General features: G+C 39.1%; 1 protein-coding gene across 4 annotated transcripts in view; it reads left to right on the forward strand.

The window, feature by feature from the left end:
- The window catches only part of espn (espin), a 113,496-nt gene that overhangs the window by 67,472 nt on the left and 24,951 nt on the right, over positions 1 to 21,073 (forward strand). For 3 of the 4 annotated variants that reach the window (XM_012967357.3, XM_018095454.2, XM_018095455.2), the window contains exons 8-9: positions 17,712 to 17,888; positions 18,795 to 18,975. In XM_012967357.3, the coding sequence (XP_012822811.2) occupies positions 17,712 to 17,888; positions 18,795 to 18,975 (358 nt within the window). Of the gene's footprint in view, positions 1 to 4,587; positions 4,724 to 17,711; positions 17,889 to 18,794; positions 18,976 to 21,073 lie in introns of those variants that run through there. The other variant, XM_012967358.3, reaches the window with a different exon arrangement.

Here is a 21,073-nt window from a genome sequence, read left to right on the forward strand (position 1 = left end):
TGGGGACTGGGATAATCTGTTCATGAAGTAAATGGTATATATGTATAGGAAGTGGCTTTGGGGACTGGGATAGTATGTTCATGAAGTAAATGGGATATATGTGTAGGAGGTGGCTTTGGGGACTGGGATAATCTGTTCATGAAGTAAATGGGATATATGTGTAGGAGGTGGCTTTGGGGACTGGGATAGTCTGTTCATGAAGTAAATGGGATATATGTATAGGAAGTGGCTTTGGGGACTGGGATAGTCTGTTCATGAAGTAAATGGCATATATGTATAGGAAGTGGCTTTGGGGACTGGGATAGTCTGTTCATGAAGTAAATGGGATATATGTATAGGAAGTAGCTTTGGGGACTGGGATAGTCTGTTCATGAAGTAAATGGGATATATGTATAGGAGGTGGCTTTGGGGACTGGGATAGTCTGTTCATGAAGTAAATGGGATATATGTATAGGAGGTGGCTTTGGGGACTGGGATAGTCTGTTCATGAAGTAAATGGGATATATGTATAGGAGGTGGCTTTGGGGACTGAGATAATCTTTTCATGAAGTAAATGGGATATACTGTATGTTTATGAAGTGGCTTTGGGGACTGGGATAGTCTGTTCATGAAGTAAATGGGATATATGTATTGGAGGTGGCTTTGGGGACTGGGATAATCTGTTCATGAAGTAAATGGGATATATGTATAGGAAGTGGCTTTGGGGACTGGGATAGTCTGTTCATGAAGTAAATGGGATATATGTATAGGAAGTGGCTTTGGGGACTGGGATAGTCTGTTCATGAAGTAAATGGGATATATGTATAGGAAGTGGCTTTGGGGACTGGGATAGTCTGTTCATGAAGTAAATGGGATATATGTATAGGAAGTGGCATTGGGGACTGGGATAGTCTGTTCATGAAGTAAATGGGATATATATATATAGGAAGTGGCTTTGGGGACTGGGATAGTCTGTTCATGAAGTAAATTGGATATATGTGTAGGAGGTGGCTTTGGGGACTGGGATAATCTGTTCATGAAGTAAATGGGATATATGTATAGGAAGTGGCTTTAGTGACTGGGATAGTCTGTTCATGAAGTAAATGGGATATATGTATAGGAGGTGGCTTTGGGGACTGGGATAGTCTGTTCATGAAGTAAAAGGGATATATGTATAGGAAGTAGCTTTGGGGACTGGGATAGTCTGTTCATGAAGTAAAAGGGATATATGTATAGGAAGTGGCTTTGGGGACTGGGATAGTCTGTTCATGAAGTAAATGGGATATATGTATAGGAAGTGGCTTTGGTGACTGGGACAGTCTGTTCATGAAGTAAATGGGATATATGTATAGGAAGTGGCTTTAGTGACTGGGATAGTCTGTTCATGAAGTAAATGGGATATATGTATAGGAGGTGGCTTTGGGGACTGGGATAGTCTGTTCATGAAGTAAATGGGATATATGTATAGGAGGTGGCTTTGGGGACTGAGATAATCTGTTCATGAAGTAAATGGGATATACTGTATGTATATGAAGTGGCTTTGGTGACTGGGATAGTCTGTTCATGAAGTAAATGGGATATATGTATAGGAGGTGGCTTTGGGGACTGGGATAGTCTGTTCATGAAGTAAATGGGATATATGTTTAGGAAGTGGCTTTGGTAACTGGGATAATCTGTTCATGAAGTAAATGGGATATATGTATAGGAAGTGGCTTTGGTAACTGGGATAGTCCATTCATGAAGTAAATGGGATATATGTATAGGAAGTGGCTTTGGTAACTGGGATAATCTGTTCATGAAGTAAATGTGATATATGTATAGGAAGTGGCTTTGGTAACTGGGATAGTCCGTTCATGAAGTAAATGGGATATATGTATAGGAAGTGGCTTTGGTAACTGGGATAGTCCGTTCATGAAGTAAATGGGATATATGTATAGGAAGTGGCTTTGGGGACTGGGATAATCTGCCTATGAAGTAAATGGGATATATGTATAGGAAGTGGCTTTGGGGACTGGGATAGTCTGTTCATGAAGTAAATGGGATATATGTATAGGAAATGGCTTTGGGGACTGGGATAGTCTGTTCATGAAGTAAATGGGATATATGTATAGGAAATGGCTTTGGGGACTGGGATAATCTGCCTATGAAGTAAATGGGATATATGTATAGGAAGTAGCTTTGGGGACTGGGATAGTCTGTTCATGAAGTAAATGGTATATATGTATAGGAAGAGGCTTTGGGGACTGGGATAATCTGTTCATGAAGTAAATGGGATATATGTATAGGAAATGGCTTTGGGGACTGGGATAATCTGCCTATGAAGTAAATGGGATATATGTATAGGAAGTAGCTTTGGGGACTGGGATAGTCTGTTCATGAAGTAAATGGGATATATGTATAGGAAGTGGCTTTGGGGACTGGGATAATCTGCCTATGAAGTAAATGGGATATATGTATAGGAAGTGGCTTTGGTGACTGGGATAGTCTGTTCATGAAGTATATGGGATATATGTAATGGAAGTGGCTTTGGTGACTGGGACAGTCTGTTCATGAAGTAAATGGGATATATGAATAGGAAGTGGCTTTGGGGACTGGGATAATCTGCCTGTGAAGTAAATGGGATATATGTATAAGAAGTGGCTTTGGTGACTTGGAAACGTTGGAAAAAGAGTTGGGGACCAATACAAGCATGAAAAAGTTTCCTGGAGGTGCCAATAAGAGCTATAATTGCAATGCTGAATTTCTTATCCGTGAGCCCAAGGCCAAATAAGGGCTAAGATTGGCTATTAGGTAGCCTCTATGCACACTGTCAGCTTGCAGGAGGCTTTATTTGGTAGTAAATCTTGTTTTTATTCAACCAAAACTTGCCACCAAGTCAGGAATTCAAAAATAACTACCTGGTTTGGGGGCACTGAGAGCAACGTCCAAGGGGCTGGTGAGCAACATTTTGCTCACGAGCCACTGGTTAGGTGGCCATGACAGAGCATGGGATATGGGCGGAAAAATTTGGCAGGCATGGATTCGTGTCCGATTTCCGCGTTTTGCCATTGGCAGATTTTTTGCGAAATGTCAAAGAATTGTCTCATGCCAAAGAGAATTGTCTCTCTCATCAAAAGAATTGTCTCTTGCGTCAGAAAGAATTATAGCCGTTTCACAAATTTTTCACCAAATCTTTTGAAAGATTAGCAAATTTTTCAGCGAAGCGAAACGGGACAGATTTTCTCATCACTAGATATATGTATAGAAATTGGCGGAGGGGAGTTTGTAGCCTGTCCATGGATAGGATGGACAGACTTTTACACCTGTGTGTGCACACCGTCATGCAAATTTAGTTTATATAAGGAGTAGATTTGAATTATATTTTTGGGTGATGCATGACATTGTAGATAGAAGAGTGACTTAATGCTAAATATATCAAAATAGATTTCTCTTGGCTTATTAATTCTGGAGATATTTTCACATTATAAATATACATATTTATATATATGATTATACCTTTTCAAACATTTGTCTTGGCTTCTACTGTTTAAATGAACAGGGTGGTGAGGACATGTATTGTTCATTAATGGGTACAGCACAGGGTTAGGGCAGGGCATTACTCTTAAAATTTGCATTATCCAAATATTTTGCATCAAATCCCACTGCCTTGCAGTGTGCTTCTGCTCTGTTAGAAGAGGATGTGCAAACAGTCTTATTTTCATGTTTTAAACAAACTGTCCTGCTTTTTTAACCAGGTTGGGGCGGATCCAGGGATCCTAGTGTCTTGTACCTCCAGATCCAACCCCAACTGGGCCATGGACTGGGGAAAATGTAGTTGTTTTTATTTCCACTCTCCTTCATGTCCAAGTGCTAGGGTTCACTTCTAAAGACTAGAGGTCAGGGTCAGGACTGATTCCTATGTGTGTGTTTTTAGAGAATAAAACATCAATTCTGGGTTGAACTTGATGCACAATTGCATTTTTCAGCCCAAATGTACAATATAACTATGTGATAACATACATTCTGTAACAGAAAAGCTCCACTGTAGTAGTTAAAGCATTGTGAGAGGTTAGATGGGGTCATTTGAAAAGCAAAGGATGTGCTTAATGCCCCTTTGAATGGGTTCACTTTGTGAGCAAGGTGTGTGTGTTGGTTTCCCCTTTTGATTGGTGTCCTATCTGCTGACAGCTACAAGCTGTTCTGGGTATTGGGGTAATACGAGATGATGGGGGCGGAATGGAGAGAGTTTCTGGGTAAGTTAGTCGCACAATTACAGAATTCTAGTTTCTCACACATCATACCACTTTAATCGGATTTTAGATATTTAATTTGTACTTTAACCCCTTGCTGTCTGCTTGGCACCATGCATATTTTAATGTATCAGGATTTGCGGGTCGCAGTTTGCAATCATGTTAATTTCTTAACTGCGCATTTGTTGTATTTTAACCACTTACTTGCTAGTGTGCTTATTTTCACTGCAATGTATTTTCTGTGTGGGCTGCCATGCATATAACTCTTAAGCCTGTGTTTGAGACAAAGCTTGCCATATTTTTTGAGTAAGTCTGAATACATTTTCATCTATTCTGATTGGCTGGGGGAATCCATGAAATGTCATGTCAGTGTGATCTGATAGGTGCAGGCTAAGGTAATTCATTAGAGAGTTAATGTAACCTGAGACGCTGGGTTGAGTGTCACAGGTGTGCTGAACGGACGTATCAGATAACTCTCTGGTCACAGACAGGCAGGGAAGCCAAGGCACACACAGGTAAGATTTATTTTTGCTTCATTTTGTCAAAAATAGATATATGTGAAAGTTACACTTAATAGACAAGTAACATGTTGATGCACGTAGCTGCTGTATAAGCAGTCGGGTAAACAGGTCATTTGCTTTCCTTCTGTATTATCCTTATTTTGTACAAGTTACAGTTGACACTTATAGACTCAGCATCCAATGTCTCTTGCATTTGTTTGCTTTCTGTATTGTCTTTCAATGTGTGCAATAGAATGGCTTAATGTAGGATACAAGTGTGTGTGTGTGTGTGTATATGTGTCTTGCAGAGCGTATGCATACATATTAACATATTATATACAGGTATGGGATCCATTATATGCAAAACCATTATCTGGCAATACCTTATGTCATTGTGTATGGTTTCAATTTAGATTATTCCCCTGCTTTCCTATGCAATAATAATAATAAATAAAAAGTAGGCATTGTGGTCCAAAATAACCGAGAGGGCCCTTATCCAGTAACCCCAGCTCCGAGGCATTACACATTATAGATATCCTGTGTATGCTAAGGTGGTATTGTTTCTGGACCTCTGCATTGTGCTGTACCTTGTGGTTCTCTCCCACATACACATTTGCTTATCTATAGAACTCGCTGACATATTTCATTATAAGTACATATGATTTCTGTTTTGCAGTTTTGCCTGTTATATAATAGAAACTGGAACTGCTCTGTTGCATAAAGTTGACCCATTTTGTGGAAAATGTCAGATGGTTTATTTCAGTATCCTGTTTTTCTGCAGCGCTGAGATATCACATTCAGCTCTCTTTTGGGGAAATCATTATATGTACATTTAAAAACCTTGCTTTCAGCAAATGCAAATCTAACCTTTAGGCCTAAAACTATAGTACTCTTGTTATTTTTACCATTTTCGCAGAGAGGCCCAGCCGTACAGTATTTCCAGCCCCCCCTCCCCCCCATTACCTTCCAACTCTGTCTCCATAGACTTATCTGGCTTATTTTGATTTGATACCCTTGTGGAAATTTTTGATTTGATATTCTTCACATACTTCTTGATGTTAAATGTGCACAGTAACCCTTTAAGTGCCAGCTTTATTTTTTCTGTAAGGTTCAATAACCCCAGGAAACGTACACTCTGGAGTATGGACATGCTGACAAAGACCCTTGTAAATGCCATAGATTCTATCATATGAGGTGGAATAATGATCCATGACAAAGACCCAATTGGCATACTGATAAACGGGGGTAAATTCTCTTATGTCATTGTAACCTATGTAAATCAATTATACAAGTTTAGGCAGCAACAAATATTTGACCTGAAAAGTATAAAATACCCTCTAAAAAGCAGTGGCTGCTTACAAGCAAATACCCAATTTTTTTCCTAAATGTTTCTCTCTGGTATACACAAAATAGTGATTTGCAGCCGTATAAATACATGTTATTTTACACAATATGCTATGGAATAAAAGTGGTGATGACTGGTGCATTTCAACCCCCTGTTTTATATGTTCCTAGGCATTGTCCCTTGATAATTGTAGTTATGTAACTTAGGCTACAGATAAGCTTCCTGCCATTTCGTTATATCAGGCTAAGTCAACAGGCTTAAGAGAGAAAAGAACCAAATTATAGCTTTTAGTAAACTGGGGCTCTTAAGGTGTTACATTATTATTTCTTTTAAAGCTTCAAATTCAGCGAGTCTCATGGCACCAATTACATGATTAACTATCTTTACAGATTGTTCATGACTTTTGTATGTTATAAAGCAATACCTTATCTGCCAAAATGTTATTGTATATGGTGTGTATTTGTCCCCAAAAATGCAGGCTACTAAAGAAAACCTTCTCTTTCAAATATATGATATGTGTCCTTTTTCTATGTGAAAATTTGTTTTTTTAACTGTTGAGGGGTTTCCTGTCTGTTGTCCCATGACTAATAGTGAACTACAATTCCCTGCGATATTCATCTGGTGCAAAATCATTATAGTTAGCTCAGTTATAACTGAGCAACTGTAAGGGACACAAGTGTAAGGCATGAGTGTAGTTGTGGACAGTGCCACCAATTATCAGCAGGGCCTCCCTGACACAGAGACCACCGAGCATTGTGCTTCTTTCACCTGCAGAATAAGTTATTGACTTAGGAATTGTTTCTTTCTGATCCCCAGAATAGAACCTGTAGAAAAGTAAGTAGCCTGAGAATGCGATAAGAGTGATCTGATATTCATGTTTTCTTTTGCTGCAGACACTAGATCCCCAGATATATTGCCCCAGGAGCTAAAATATTCATCATCTGCAGAATGGTTTTCTGCGCAACTCACTGGGGTTTAAGTAAAAGTTTTATGATATGGTTTATTAAGCAGGGGTAATGATTTGGTTTAATGATAGCTTTGCTAACAGTCCATACTGGTGTGGATAACCCCATTTTAGTGTCTATGGAAAGAATAAGAGTTTTGTTTTGGCTTTGGAATAGTGAATTAAATAATTAATTATGAGCCTTATTTAGTTAGCTTAGGGCAATGTGCAAAGTGCCAAATTGCAGGGTTCCTTTGCATCAATGCTCACACATTTAATAATGCATTTATGGCTACAAGTACCTTTATGTATGGCTTCAATGCATAGTCAATTTTGTATCCAAAATAGCCTTTGCACTTTCACCTGTGATTGTAAATAAGGCTTTGAAAGTGGTCAGTAGGTGGGTGGCACGAGGGCATCTCCTGGAATGTCCCTTGGCTTTCATGTAATTCAGATGCACAAGCTAGGGAACGCTAGATGGTAATCCTCCACTGCACTGCACTTTGCACCTGATTTTTTAGTTTTTTTTTAGCATGCAGTGTGAACAGATCATTGTGTTCGGGCAAGAACACAGTGCTCGGGTCCTACCCTTTAACGTTTTAGCATATTTACCCAGGGCAGTGGTAAATGAGACTCACAGTTCAGGGAACTCCAAAGTGAATTCTAATGCCCTTATATTTCAAAGCAAGGATGCATAATGTCCTATGATTCAGCGAATACACGTGATGTGTGTAATATCACCAAGCATAAGATTTTATTATTCATAGTACTTAGCAACAAATGTGAGAAAACATCTCTTGACCATCTGGTCTGTGCCTAATGCCCTTAAATCTTACAGGATGCTTCAAATAATTATATTTGTTTATTTCTTTACAATAGCATTTATGTATAATGAACTTTTAGTAACAGTTTTACCTTAACTTATAATAGAAATTAACAGAAAATGACACGTATACCTTATTTTTTTTTTATAAGGGAGGCAGAAAATTACCTGTTTGACAGACATATACATTAAGCCTTGTATAAACCCCAAGTAGCTGCAGGGTTTATTTCCTCTCTACCTCTATAACTTTATTTATTGTATTAAACATTTCTCAGCACAGCACGTTTCCCTATTGTGTTCATTAATATACAGTGTTGTCTATTGTTTAGCTCTAGACAAAGCTATTCTTTATTAGTGAACTTCTTTCTTCTCTAAATTTCTTTTTTTTCCCCTGCCTTCTTGTAAACCTGCAAAATATGCAAAAAGGGGAGTTTACATACCTAGTAGAAAGTTGAATTTACTTAACTCAACAAATGCTTTCTATGTGAGTATTTGGTTAAAGAATAAAACGTCTATAGTTGCAGTGTCATGTGTGTATCACTGGCAAATGTATGAAAAAGCAGGAAATTAGCTGCCTCATAAACCAAAAACCAGACAACCCTCACAACCTATGTATGCTCTCCCCCATATGTAATAAAAGGCACTAAGTTTGCCCAGGAGCAGTAACCCATAGCAACCAATAAGCTACTTGCTGGTGACCAGTAAAGTCTACCTGCGGATTGGTTGCTATGGGATACTGCTCCTGGGCAAACTTAGTGCCTTATATTACATAACCCCTGCAATGGATTTTACAGAGATGTTAGATGAGTTCATAATTAAGGACAGTTGTATGTGCACTTGTTCACCCTTAGTCACTGCATACTCTTACATTTACATACTCTCAGGGGGTCATTTATGACCTCCAAGTAGTGATGAGCAAATCTGCCCTATTACCAATATCAATACATTGGAGTAAAAGCTCATAATTAGTGAAATAGTGTTGGTCCAATCAGTTATATCTAGCTATAGATTACATCAGCATGTTGAACACAGAGCACTCATGGGATTTAAATTATGTACAAAAATTTGATCGGTCAACTACACAGAGGACCTTTATCAAGACATCATGTCCCAAACAGGACCGAAATGCTGTTTTTTTGCAGCAGCACCTGGGACTTTCTTCCCCTTTTTGGGGGGAGTGCTCTGCTTTTCAAACTCTACATTGTTATAGATTATAAATATAAAAAAACTAAGTAAACTAAATGTCCTCATAAACCTAATGAACTTCTGTATTCAATATGTTATTCTGGTTTAGCAGTGGAAAGTATCGTTCTGACTGATACTACGCACAGCTAAGTGACGTTCATACTGGAAATCACCAGCTGATAGTTTTGCATATGACTAACTACTGTATGCAGACTGCATGTTTAAGTCATGACATACAATTATATATATTCTGAATGCCGCCATCTTTGTTTCAAATTTTCTTTCCTAATGATGAAAGGACAAAGGTGACTATGAGTGGTTGCACTACCCAGTTGTTAGCATAATAGATGTTCTCGTTTCTTCTGTCAGATGATATGCGATCAGGGAACCCAATCCAAGAGGTAGTATTTACTGCCTGAGTTGGCTTTAGACATGAGCTGCTCGTGCAACAGTAATGAGCTCCATGCTGAGGGAGTGCTGGCACTGATCCACCACTATGGCTTGAAGTTTGAATTCCTGGCCTCCTTTTACTGTTTGTTGCTGGCTGATGCTATGTGATCACCCATCTTCCTGCTCTAGTACTGGCATCCATTTCTCACATCTCCCTACCAACTGACCATTGTGTTTCGATGTGCAGGTTGTTCCCCTGTGCAACTTGATGCTTTGGCTTTATAGCCTGCAGCATGTGAGTGCCCAGTGCTTTAGTTAGTGCTGAATAGTTATGTTGTTATGGTAGAGCTTTATGGCAATATGATGGTGAGCATAAAGATGTGTTTGACTGAATGCTACATATATTGCAGATATTTCCAATAAAATGTTCTTACTTGTGCTACTTATTAAGATGCAAGGAAAATAATTGATCTTATTTAGGTTGAATCCAAAATAATGTCTAATGAGCTGTAGCTTTTAAAGCTGTTTATTATATGTTAGGAAACATAATATTTATATAGGATTTTAATTTACAGTGGGTTCTGCTCTTTATACTAGCAGCTTAAAACAATTACAGCTGGCCATACACATGAAAATCCGCTAGTTTGGAGAGGTCAACAAATGATCGGATCTTTCCCTGATATGCCCACCTTAAGGTCAAATGACACTGACAGCATGCAGGCTACCTGGACGAGGACCACATCAACATACCGATGTGCTCCTTGCCCCTATGGGATTTTTTGACCTGCCCAATTGACATCTGGTCATTTTCCGGGCAAATATTTGTTGGGAAAGCCTGCCTGAGGGCCCCATACATTGGCTGTTAAGCTGCCGACTCAGGTAGCCCGTCAGCAGGTTTTATTGACCTGTGTATGGTCACCTTTGGTTCATTGAACTACTGCTAGAAGTTAAACACTATACATTAGGATTACTGTATCACGCCAGAGACAGTATGGGGAAGATCCATGGCTCTGAAGTTGTCCTGAATAATTTCCCAAATTACGTACTCTGGTTGGCCCTGTACCAGTGCCAAGCAGCCTTGCATATTGTCCTCATATTAGTTTAGCTACATACTACATAGCTGTACATAATTCACTGTGGTTGGAAAATTGAAGAAGGCCTGAAAGTCTCCTTATTTTGGGGCACAATCACAGATTGGCTCAGTCTATTCAAATTTAGTGCAAAAAATACCAGCAGCTAGCTTTTGATTAGTCTATATAGACAGGCAGTGAATGCAAAATTCTGATAAGGTCTCCTTATTTTGGGGCACAATCACAGATTGGCTCAGTCTATTCAAATTTAGTGCAAAAAACACCAGCAGCTAGCTTTTGATTAGTCTATATAGACAGGCAGTGAATGCAAAAATCTGATAAGGCTGAGAGATTATTGCATAGCTTACTAATTGGTTTTTGCATATTATGCTGCCCATCCAGCCCTGCCCTCATCTCTTATTTCCCCAGTACAACTTTACCTATTTTGTCAGCACCTTCTCTGTGCCTATGTGACTTTTATGCAGCATGCACAATTGATTTAATTCTATTTGTAAGCTGAACTGAATGATATTGCACTTTAGAGCTATGGCACATGGGGAGATTAGTCGCCCGCGACAAATCTCCTGTGTCTCGGGCGACTAATCTCCCCGGATTGCCAACCCACCGGCGAAAATGTAAATCGCCGGTGGGATGGCATACGCGGCAGCGCAATTTCACCGAAATCGCGAAAGTTTCCTCTCGTATGCCATCCCACCGGCGATTTACATTTTCGCCGGTGGGATGGCAATCCGGGGAGATTAGTAAAACTAATCTCCCCATGTGCCAGAGCCCTAAAGTGCAATATCATTCAGTTCACCTTACAAATAGAATTAAATCAATTGTGCATGCTGCATAAAAGTCACATAGGCACAGAGAAGTGCTGACAAAATAGGTAAAGTTGTACTGGGGACTAATCTCCCTGTGTGCCAGAGCCCTTACAAGTCTTATTTAATTAATATTTTTTTTAATTGCTTTGTTGCTTGCATGTGATCATTAAAACAGGATAAAGGTTAAATGCTATAAGAGAGATATATTATCTTTTGTAGCTCTAAAAGCTCCTGTATAAGTGAAAGTGAAAGGTGTGGATGGAGGATGAAGGGACTAATTGGTTGGCTGAGGGCAAAGGACAGATTTGAAGCAAGCATTAATAGATATAGAGAGTGTAAAGAGCTTTGCATGGCAAACTTAAGGGGTTGTTCACCTTTAAATTAACTTTTAGTATGTTGTAGAGAGTGATATTCTGAAACAATCTGTAATTGTTCTTTAGGAGCTTGCAATCTAAGGTCCCATTCACATTCACAAACACTAAGACATGCTACCCACTGGACCACTGTTAACTTTATATACAGCAAAGCTTCAGTTTGGCATTTTAGCACCTATGTAGTTGCTAGAATGCAAACTGCCCTAGCAAACAGGCAGAGGTTCAAATGAGAAACTGAAATATTAATAGGAGTTGGTCCGAATAAAAAGATAAGTAATAAAAAGTAACAATAATAGTGAAATTGTAGCCTCAAAGAGCAATAGAATTTTGGCTGCTGGGGTCAGTGACCCCAATTTGAAAACTGGAAAGAACCAGAAGAGGAAAGCAAATAATTCAAACATAATAAAAAAATTAAAAATGAAGACCAATTAAAAAATTGCTAAGAACGGGCCATTTTAGAACATACTAACATAAAGGAGAGGCATGACTTTAAGAGAAGACTAACCTTTAAAAACAAAAAAAAACAGTAATGGTAATATGGCAAAGGGCCAGCACTAGAGCTTTTTCCCAAGCAAACACTGTTTATTGCATATTGAGGATAGTCTCTAAATGGCACCTGTATAATAACTATAGCAGCTATTAGCTTTGTACTGTTTTGTCAGATAGACTGTTTGACAACCTGCATGCCATGTTAAATATTGAAGTCTATGGAGTCCTTGAGTCCATAAAAAATTACCTTAGAGGGCCACATCAGGCTTCCAGTTGGAAAGCCCTGTAAAGTAATAACAATTAAAAGCTATTATTTGATAGCAGTTAAGAGCTAGTAATTAAAAACAACCAACCTAATGCTTGCTTCCATTAATCAGTTGGCACTGGATATTATTCTGATTGCGCTAGACTTATTACATCTTACATATTACTAAATAACTCATATTTAAGCTGTATCGGGACTACATCTGTAACAAGCCCTTTAGTAATTAAGCTGAAATAATGCCTATCGCATCCCTGAAGCTGATCAGAGGGTAATGATTTATGTGGTTTTATTTATACCATACAATGCACTTACTTTCTCCTTGATGCTTCCAACTGCTTGACAGGAGTGTATTTGTATAAATTGTATGTATATATATATATATATATATATATATATATATATAAATAGGTGCTTGAGAGAGGGTCAGCACTCACAGGACTTATACAAACAAATTATTTTATTAAAGAGGAGCAGTCTCCTCTTTAATAAAATAATTTGTTTGTATAAGTCCTGTGAGTGCTGACCCTCTCTCAAGCACCTTCAACATTATTTGGACCTGCACCCAGGCAACAGCAACTTATCTATACGTGAGTGCCGGCATTTACTTGGAAGTTTATATATATATATATATATATATATATATTGATATAAATTGTAGCAAAGGTGGAGTTTAGCTCTACATTGTAAATTCATGGTGACCCCGAAACACCTCCGTGAACTGTTGCCTGGATAGAGGATTACAGTTGGCAGCTCTTGGGGGAACGGTGTGTCAGAACGGTATGAGCTGTTTGGAAAGCACCACATATTGTGCCCTCGGAGTCACACTGAAGTGTGAAAGTATATCTTGCAGGATGGAATATAAACTTGGTACCTGAGATGTTTAGCCCAAGGTTTCCCAGTGTATGAGCTGTAACTTGGAGTGGAACAATGATAAGATAAAAAAGGTGAGAGGGAAGGCATATACATTGAGGCGTCATAGGGTGTTACTGAATCCCATATCTTGTGGTTCCAAGTAACAGCGTGCAAAGGTAAGGGGAATCGCTTTATCCAAAATACTTAGGAACTATATTAATTTAACCATGTAATTGACAATAATTTCAATTTTAAATTTACTATGTGACTGGCAATTTCCAAAAGAATTGTGTTGGTAAAGGGAATTGTGAATGGTGAATGGGTGGTGTGTTTGTTTAATGTTAAACATATGTTCTTTTATCATGTTACCATGAACTGGAATTGTAACAGGGCGTGTCCCTCCAAGTATTTCCTCCCTATACTGAGGCTTTGAATATCTATATAAGAAATCATACTTTCAGTTTTGTCTTTGAGCCTGGCAAAATGTGGATCCAACCCAAAACATTGCTCTCTTTGAATGTCTAGAGAATACATTTTTTTCTTTTATATTTTTTTCTAATATATGTCATGCAGGTATGTGATTCATTATCCAGAAACCCATTATACAGAAATTTCCTAATTACAGGAAAACTGTCTCCAATATTCAGTACTTCATTTTAAGCAAATAATGATGATATTTAAAAATGATTTCCTTTTTCTTTGTAATAATAAAACAGTACCTTGTACTTGATGGTAACTAAGCTGCAAAGCATTATTGGAATTATTTAATGTTCTAATGATTTTTTTTAATAGACTTTAGTTATGGAGATCCAAGTTAGAGAAAGTTCCCTTATCCAGAAAACGCCAGGTCCCGAGCATTCTGGATAACAGGTCCCATACCTGTACATGTTGTGCCCTGGACATGACATTCCAGGAATGAAGCATTCTGTTAGCTTCAGAACATTATAGGAAATGAATGGTTAGACACTCATTCACTCGACTATTGTGATATTAGCACCATGTCATTTTGGGGAGCTAATAGATAATCAGACACACCCATGCCACTCTGCGCTAATGCTTGAGACCAACTGCCTGGTTGTTCTTTGTGCAGAAGCAATGAAGCAATATGCAAGGGCATGTATACTGTAAATCAGAAATAACATTATGCATAAATACTTTCTAGTCTAAAATGATAAGGTTAAAGCAAAATTGACAAAGTAGATAAAGGAGAAAGTGTAACATGGAAATCCTGGGTTAATTAAATTGTTGTGGCTCATTATAAAGTTATACAAACCGGACCATAAAGGATGGCAGCACAGATTTTTAGTGAGTGGAAGGCAGTAGACATGCAGTAAAATATTGCACAATGCACATAGTGTTCACTAAACCAAACATGTTGGTTTGGTGCTTATCGCATTACATCTTACTTCTCTTTTGATTTCCACTGAGTAAGGTTGTTGGGGTTGATAAAGCACCTGTATGCCAGGTCTCATTCCAATACAGGCAGAATTCCTTCTTCACACACAGGGTGCCTCTATGTGGCCCTTTAATCCTTTGACACTGTTTACCAAATAAAAAAGTGGCAGGACAGCGTACTACTTACAATTCCTAAAATCACAATAAATTATTAAAGAACAGGTCAACCCCAAAAATAAGTTTTTGCCTTACAAAAGAAAACACAATTCTAAGCAACTTTCCAGTATGAATTTATTAAAAATGTCTAGTGCTTTAAAAATTATTTGTAAATGTAATTGCTTTTGAAAGCAGCATTTGCTGAACTCCTGGTTGTTATATTTTAAACAATGTTGCAAAGGTCAGTCTCCTCCATCAAGTCAGGTCTGTCAGTCTGCTGGCTTGTGTTACATTGTTTTAAGAATCAGATGAATGAATGTATATTGCAAAGTTGCTTCAAATTTTGTTTGATACAATTAGGGCTCTGGTACACGGGGAGATTAGTCGCCCGCGGCAAAACTCCCTGCTCGCGGGTGACTAATCTCCCCGAGTTGCCTTCCCTCTGCCATCCCACCGGCGAACATGTAAGTCGCCGGCGGGATGGCAGACGCGGCGGCGCGATTTCGCGCAAATCGCCGAAAAAGACTCGCGAGGCTTTTTCGGCGATTTCCCGAAATCGCCCCGCCGCGTCTGCCATCCCGCCGACGACTTACATGTTCGCCGGTGGGATGGCAGAGGGAAGGCAACTCGGGGAGATTAGTCGCCCGCGAGCAGGGAGTTTTGCCGCGGGCGACTAATCTCCCCGTGTACCAGAGCCCTTAAAAAACAGGAGAACAACCAGTTGATTTGATGTTTGTGTAGATTGCTGATACCAAAGGCATGGTATAACTTATATACCAGACAAAAGTCATTATCTACAGACACTTGTATATTTTTCATCTCCCCTCAGCATCACTTGTACTAAAGACAGAGAGTTTGCAGCCCAAGAGCTTAATTATATTTGCTCATTCACTAAGTAACTATTTGCACATCCCTGCTCATACATGGCTTTATCTGCACTTTAAGTGCTGTGACAGACGGGGAGATTAGTCGCAGTGCGACAAATCTCCCTTGTCGCGGGCGACTAATCTCCCCGAAATGCCATCCTACTGGCTAGAATGTAAATCACTGGTGGGATGGCATATGTGGGGCGGCGATTTGCTGAAGTGAATGGTGTGGAAAATGTCCTTTTGAAAAGTGTTCTCTGACCTTTTTCTGCAGGGTCCCAGGTTAATTCTGGCAATCTGCTTTGCTACACAAATCTGCTTTGCTACTGTAGAAAGAATCAGCACTGGGGATCATGGAGCTCGGGGACAGATTTTGGCTTGTGACCCATAGTTTAAGAATGCCTGCCCTAAAAGTATGGTTTTTGTGAATTTTCCTTTTCTTCGCCAGCTGCTGGGAATGCCTTGGGATTGTGTGTTGCTAGGCACTTTTTTGTTGATTTTAACGTAGCCCAGATATTTACATTGCCAGTGCTCTGTAACTTGGCAGGGAAAGAGTTAAAGGAAAAAGGGATCAACATTGAGGCTTAAACTGAGTAGTTGCAATAATGCTAAACACAAAAAGAATCCATATGTCTGTAGTCTTCATACAATCAATATTGCCGAGCTTGGCCATGGTCAGTATTCTAGGAGTAACTGCCATAAAGTTGCACCACAGGAGCCAATTAGATCTTGCAGAAAGGAAAAATGTATTTTCCCAAAACAGCCCTAGATCAGTCGCTGCTGACTCCTTTCAATGATCAAAATGGCGCAATTCCTTTTTTGTTAGAAAGACATCTGGCCCATGTTTAAACCCAGTCACCTAATCAGAACCCACCACCTCCCAGGATAGGGAATTGAACCGTTTAGCTGCCTTTACAGTGAAGTAACCCTTGCTAGTCACATGGAAAAAGTTGTTCCCCCAGTGGGAAATAGACTGGAAGAAATGAGGCTTCAATCAAGCCATTGTACCAACAGTATGTAACTACATACCCCACTAATTAAGCACAAAACAGTCATATGTCATCTTTTGGACCATCTCTTGTCAGTTAAATGAAAGAGTGGGAAAACCATTTAAACATGGATTACAGATTAAGTCGTAACCTTAAAACATCCTTAGATGTGGGTAGTTCAACTTTAAATTAACTTTTAGTATGATGTAAACAGTGGTATTCTGAGTCAGCCTGTGTTCAGTTATTATTTTTTGTGGTATGGCTTTATGGTTTGGAATTTCAGCAGCTACACGGTTGCTAGGGTACAATTTACCTTAGCAAACAGTACGTGGTTTCACTGCGAAGCTGGAATACTGTGTAAGTAGCAGAGTCTCCTAATATATATAAATAAATAAGTAATAATAAATAGCAAGAGCAATAAAATTGTAGTCTCGTAGAGAAGTTGTTTTATGGCTGCTGAGGTCAGTGACCCCCATTGGAAAGCTGGATTGAGGCAGAAAAGGAAATGAAGACGAACTATAACATACTAAAAGTTAACTTAATGCTAATTTCAACTGTATTTTTGGGTACCCAAAGTCTTGAATCAACCATAAAGGAACAACATAAACTTAAAAATATGGGGAACTCATTTATTGAAGCCACGGACAGTGACCTAGTGGTTCTCAGTGTTTCAGGTGAAATGGTCTGAGGGTACTTTTCTTCTAGGGATCTTAAGCATAACCAGCTCATTAGCCATGGATTTGGTTTGAATGTTAAATGCCCTGGTGTTTACACTTGTGTGCTCTGATCCTGTTTGCTGTTTCTGTGCTACATGAGAGATTTGGACCTTTCGCCTCAATTTTCAGGATCTGCTTAGAGCATTGCAGGTAGGTCAGATTGTACAGGTGTATTTGTTATAACTGGATTTACAATCAGATTCACCTGTTCTGCATGGTATGGCACACACAGTACAGTGTTGGAATGAGCTGACACTCTGTGATATACATGACAAGCATTCATTCATTTATTTATTTTCTTTTATTTGTTTTGTTTAGTTGCCTTCAAGTGAAAACAGTCCAGAGGGGCTTCGACGAGCTGATTCCTGTAGAAGGTCAAGGAATTTTAATAAACAGCCCAGTACTGGGGACTATTATAAATATATAGAGCAGAGCACAACCGAAAAGAGCACATCAGAAACATCACAGGTGAAAAAGATGGCACACAGTGAAGAGGTAAGTTGTCAAGAACACATTAATAGCTAGATAAATGCACAAAATTAAGCAAAATAGGAAACTTTTTTTTGGATCCCAGTCTGTAACTGCTAGTTAAAAATGCAAGCTCTCATTTTACAGTGTGTAGGTACAATAGGTAGGCATGCTAATCTGGTGCACAGGGAAGAGCACTACACATCCACATGGCAGCCTTGTATCTAAATGAGTAATGACTGCAAAGATTTGCACCCGCTTTTTGCACAAGCATGATAAATGAGTCCTATAATCGACTCAGTAAAGACTGAATCACATATATTGTGTACTCATTTTGTAACAACAGTCATTATAAAGGCATGCTGGTGCTAGGCAGTTGGAAATAGACGGAAATAAATAAAAGGCCACTCAGCATGGCGGTGTGGGCCCATAGCCTAGTGATACAAGCACTGCATACTGGTGAATGGGGGTTAGTACCACTCCAAAAATGTTGCAGCTCAACTATTTGTGCTCCTTAAAAAGGTAATAGTCTTTGATCTTAGTTTGAGCAGATGCTTGTGTTGGCGTGCTCTTGTTGATTATACAGCTTCATTTTTATTAAATTTTAGGTCAAGTTACTCTGGACCATTTCCAGAACAGTGGATCTAATTAAGGTTTACCTGGTGTTTGGATTGTTGCCACAAATACAATGCATTTAGAATACCAAAACAAGCACCTGGTTGCTTCCCACTGACTAAACTCATAGCAACCAGATTGTTTATTACAATAGCATTACTGTATTATCTATGCATGCAGCTTTGCTTTGATATAGAACCGCAGTGACAGCATTCATCTATACACAAAGTAAATATGCACATAAGTAATGGTCTCTGTGAAAAGAAGCTTATTCCCATATACTTAACTGAATTACTAAATCATTTTTATTTCTTTAAGGGATCTGTGAAATCAAGTGAAACTGTGCAAAATGGAAATATATCTGGGAATGTTCCACCTCCTCCTCTTCCACCACCTCTCCCAGAAAATCTGTGTTTCCCACCACCTCCACCTCCATTGCCAACAGAGTCTTCTATCATTTGTAGCTCCAGTCAGCGGCGTTCTTCCAATTCCACTGGAAGTAAGTTTTCCTACCAAAAATTGGCTACAGACTACTATGAACCATAAATGGTTGGTGCCTAACTAGGAGCTGGCTTGGAGTGGAGATTTATATGCAGCAATTGAGGAAGCAGACACCACAGTCGGAGACCCCTTGTCACCCGTAACTGTGGGGTCTGCTTCCTCAATGGTTATGCCACTGCTCTTTGTAGATGATGAAAGTCATGGACTAAGCTTGTTAATGCCGGATAATAGTTGTAGTTTTAAAACTCATCTGAAGTACCAGGGGTTTAATATCCCTGTATCCATTTGTCAAATGCTATGAAAGATGATGGGACCTGAGTAAAGTTATACCTAAAAAATCTGTGTGCTTGCCATGGTAGAAGAGGTCCATAAAGGGGATGACACCAGCAGCCTGTTGGCCTGTGTATGTCCCCAAAAAAAAAAAATTGCCTTATAAATACATGATCAGAACTCACTCAGACATTGGTCAAATTTACTGTCATATGAAATCTTTGCAATAAGCATACATTTAGGGGTGCTTCAGACATCCAGACCCCTAAGGCTGAAGACCATATGTTATTCCCTCTAATACAGACAAACACTTATCTATGCATTAAGGGGCAGATTTATAAAAACTTGAAAACCCTTCACAGTATTCCTTGGCACATTTAGGCATTACAAATTTTGTAAAATTGTTTGTTGCGGTTGTTTTCTTGAGTGCCAAAACCCTTGAGAACTTTGTTCCTTGTTCCCATAGATTTTGGTAGTAAAACAACTATTGAGAATTCTGTAGATAGTGAAATGGTAGAAAAACTGCCATTCAAGCACACGCTGATGTGCCCTTTAGTGTCTCAGCTGGTTTAAGCTCCAGATATTTTAGTAGATAAGACACAGTCAATAACATGAGAAAATGTTACAAATATGTATATATATATATATATATGTGTGTGTGTCAAGAATTGATAAATTGTGCCCTAAAAATCTTTTGGTTAAATAAACAGAAATTTGTCTTTTAAATTACAAGGGACAGATTTTTGCTACCCCTGATAAATGCCATCTGAGGCTTGGCCCGCACCTTACTTAGGCATTTATTGCAAAGGCTAAGGGCCGTGGTAGATGGGGAGATTAGTCACCCGCGACAAATCTCCCTTGTTGCGGGCGACTAATCTCCCCGATATGCCACCCCACCAGCTTGAATGTAAATCGGCAAAGTTTCCTCTCAAGGCAACTTTTGCGATTTCGGGAAATCGTGGCGCCGCATATGCCATCTCACTGGCGATTTACATTCAAGCCGGTGGGATGGCTTATCGGGGAGCTTAGTCGCCCGCAACAAGGGAGATTTGTCGCGGGCGACTAATCTCCCCGTCTACCACGGCCCTAAAGGTGTAGTCCATTGTTAGGCCCTTAATTCCATTGTAGTAACCAACACTGACAATTTTCATCTTAGAAACCGTTGTATCATATATCATTTATTATTGAGTCTAACAAAAGGCAACTGTTAGCAGAGAAAGTTTATGTGGAGGACATTCTGGAAGAATGTATTAAAATGTGCAATTTTGCCCATGATTAGCAAACCATAGCAACCAATCAGCTGTTTGCTCTTTGTAAACATTGCACTTTTTTATTTTTGGCTTCCATTTTTTGATGGTCTGTGTGCTTCATCACAGATCACCTGACAGGAAATAATGCAGGTTCTCTCTGTAACAGGAGGAAGTGTGAGGAGTAAAGTACACACCTCTCATTGGCTAATGTAACTACATGTATGTGTGCCCTTGGTTTGTGTGTGAGCACAGTGCATCATATTGTATGTGGCAGAGCAAAGGACTTTAGTACAGGTATCGGACCCCTTATCTGGAAACCCATTATCCAGGAAGTTCCGAATTACGGAACATCTCCCATAGACTCCATTTTAATCAAATAATTCACATTTTTAAAAATGGTTTCCTTTTTCTCTGTAATAATAAAACAGTACCTTGTACTTGATCCCAACTAAGATATAATTAATCCTTATTGCAGCCAAAACAATTCTATTGGGTTTAATTACTGTTTAAATAATTTTACTAGCAGACTTAAGGTAGGAGATCCAAATTACGGAAAGACCCTTATCCGGAAAACCC

Source organism: Xenopus tropicalis, chromosome 7 (genome assembly GCF_000004195.4).
Source record: "Xenopus tropicalis strain Nigerian chromosome 7, UCB_Xtro_10.0, whole genome shotgun sequence".
In the NCBI taxonomy this organism is placed as follows: Eukaryota; Metazoa; Chordata; class Amphibia; order Anura; family Pipidae; genus Xenopus; species Xenopus tropicalis.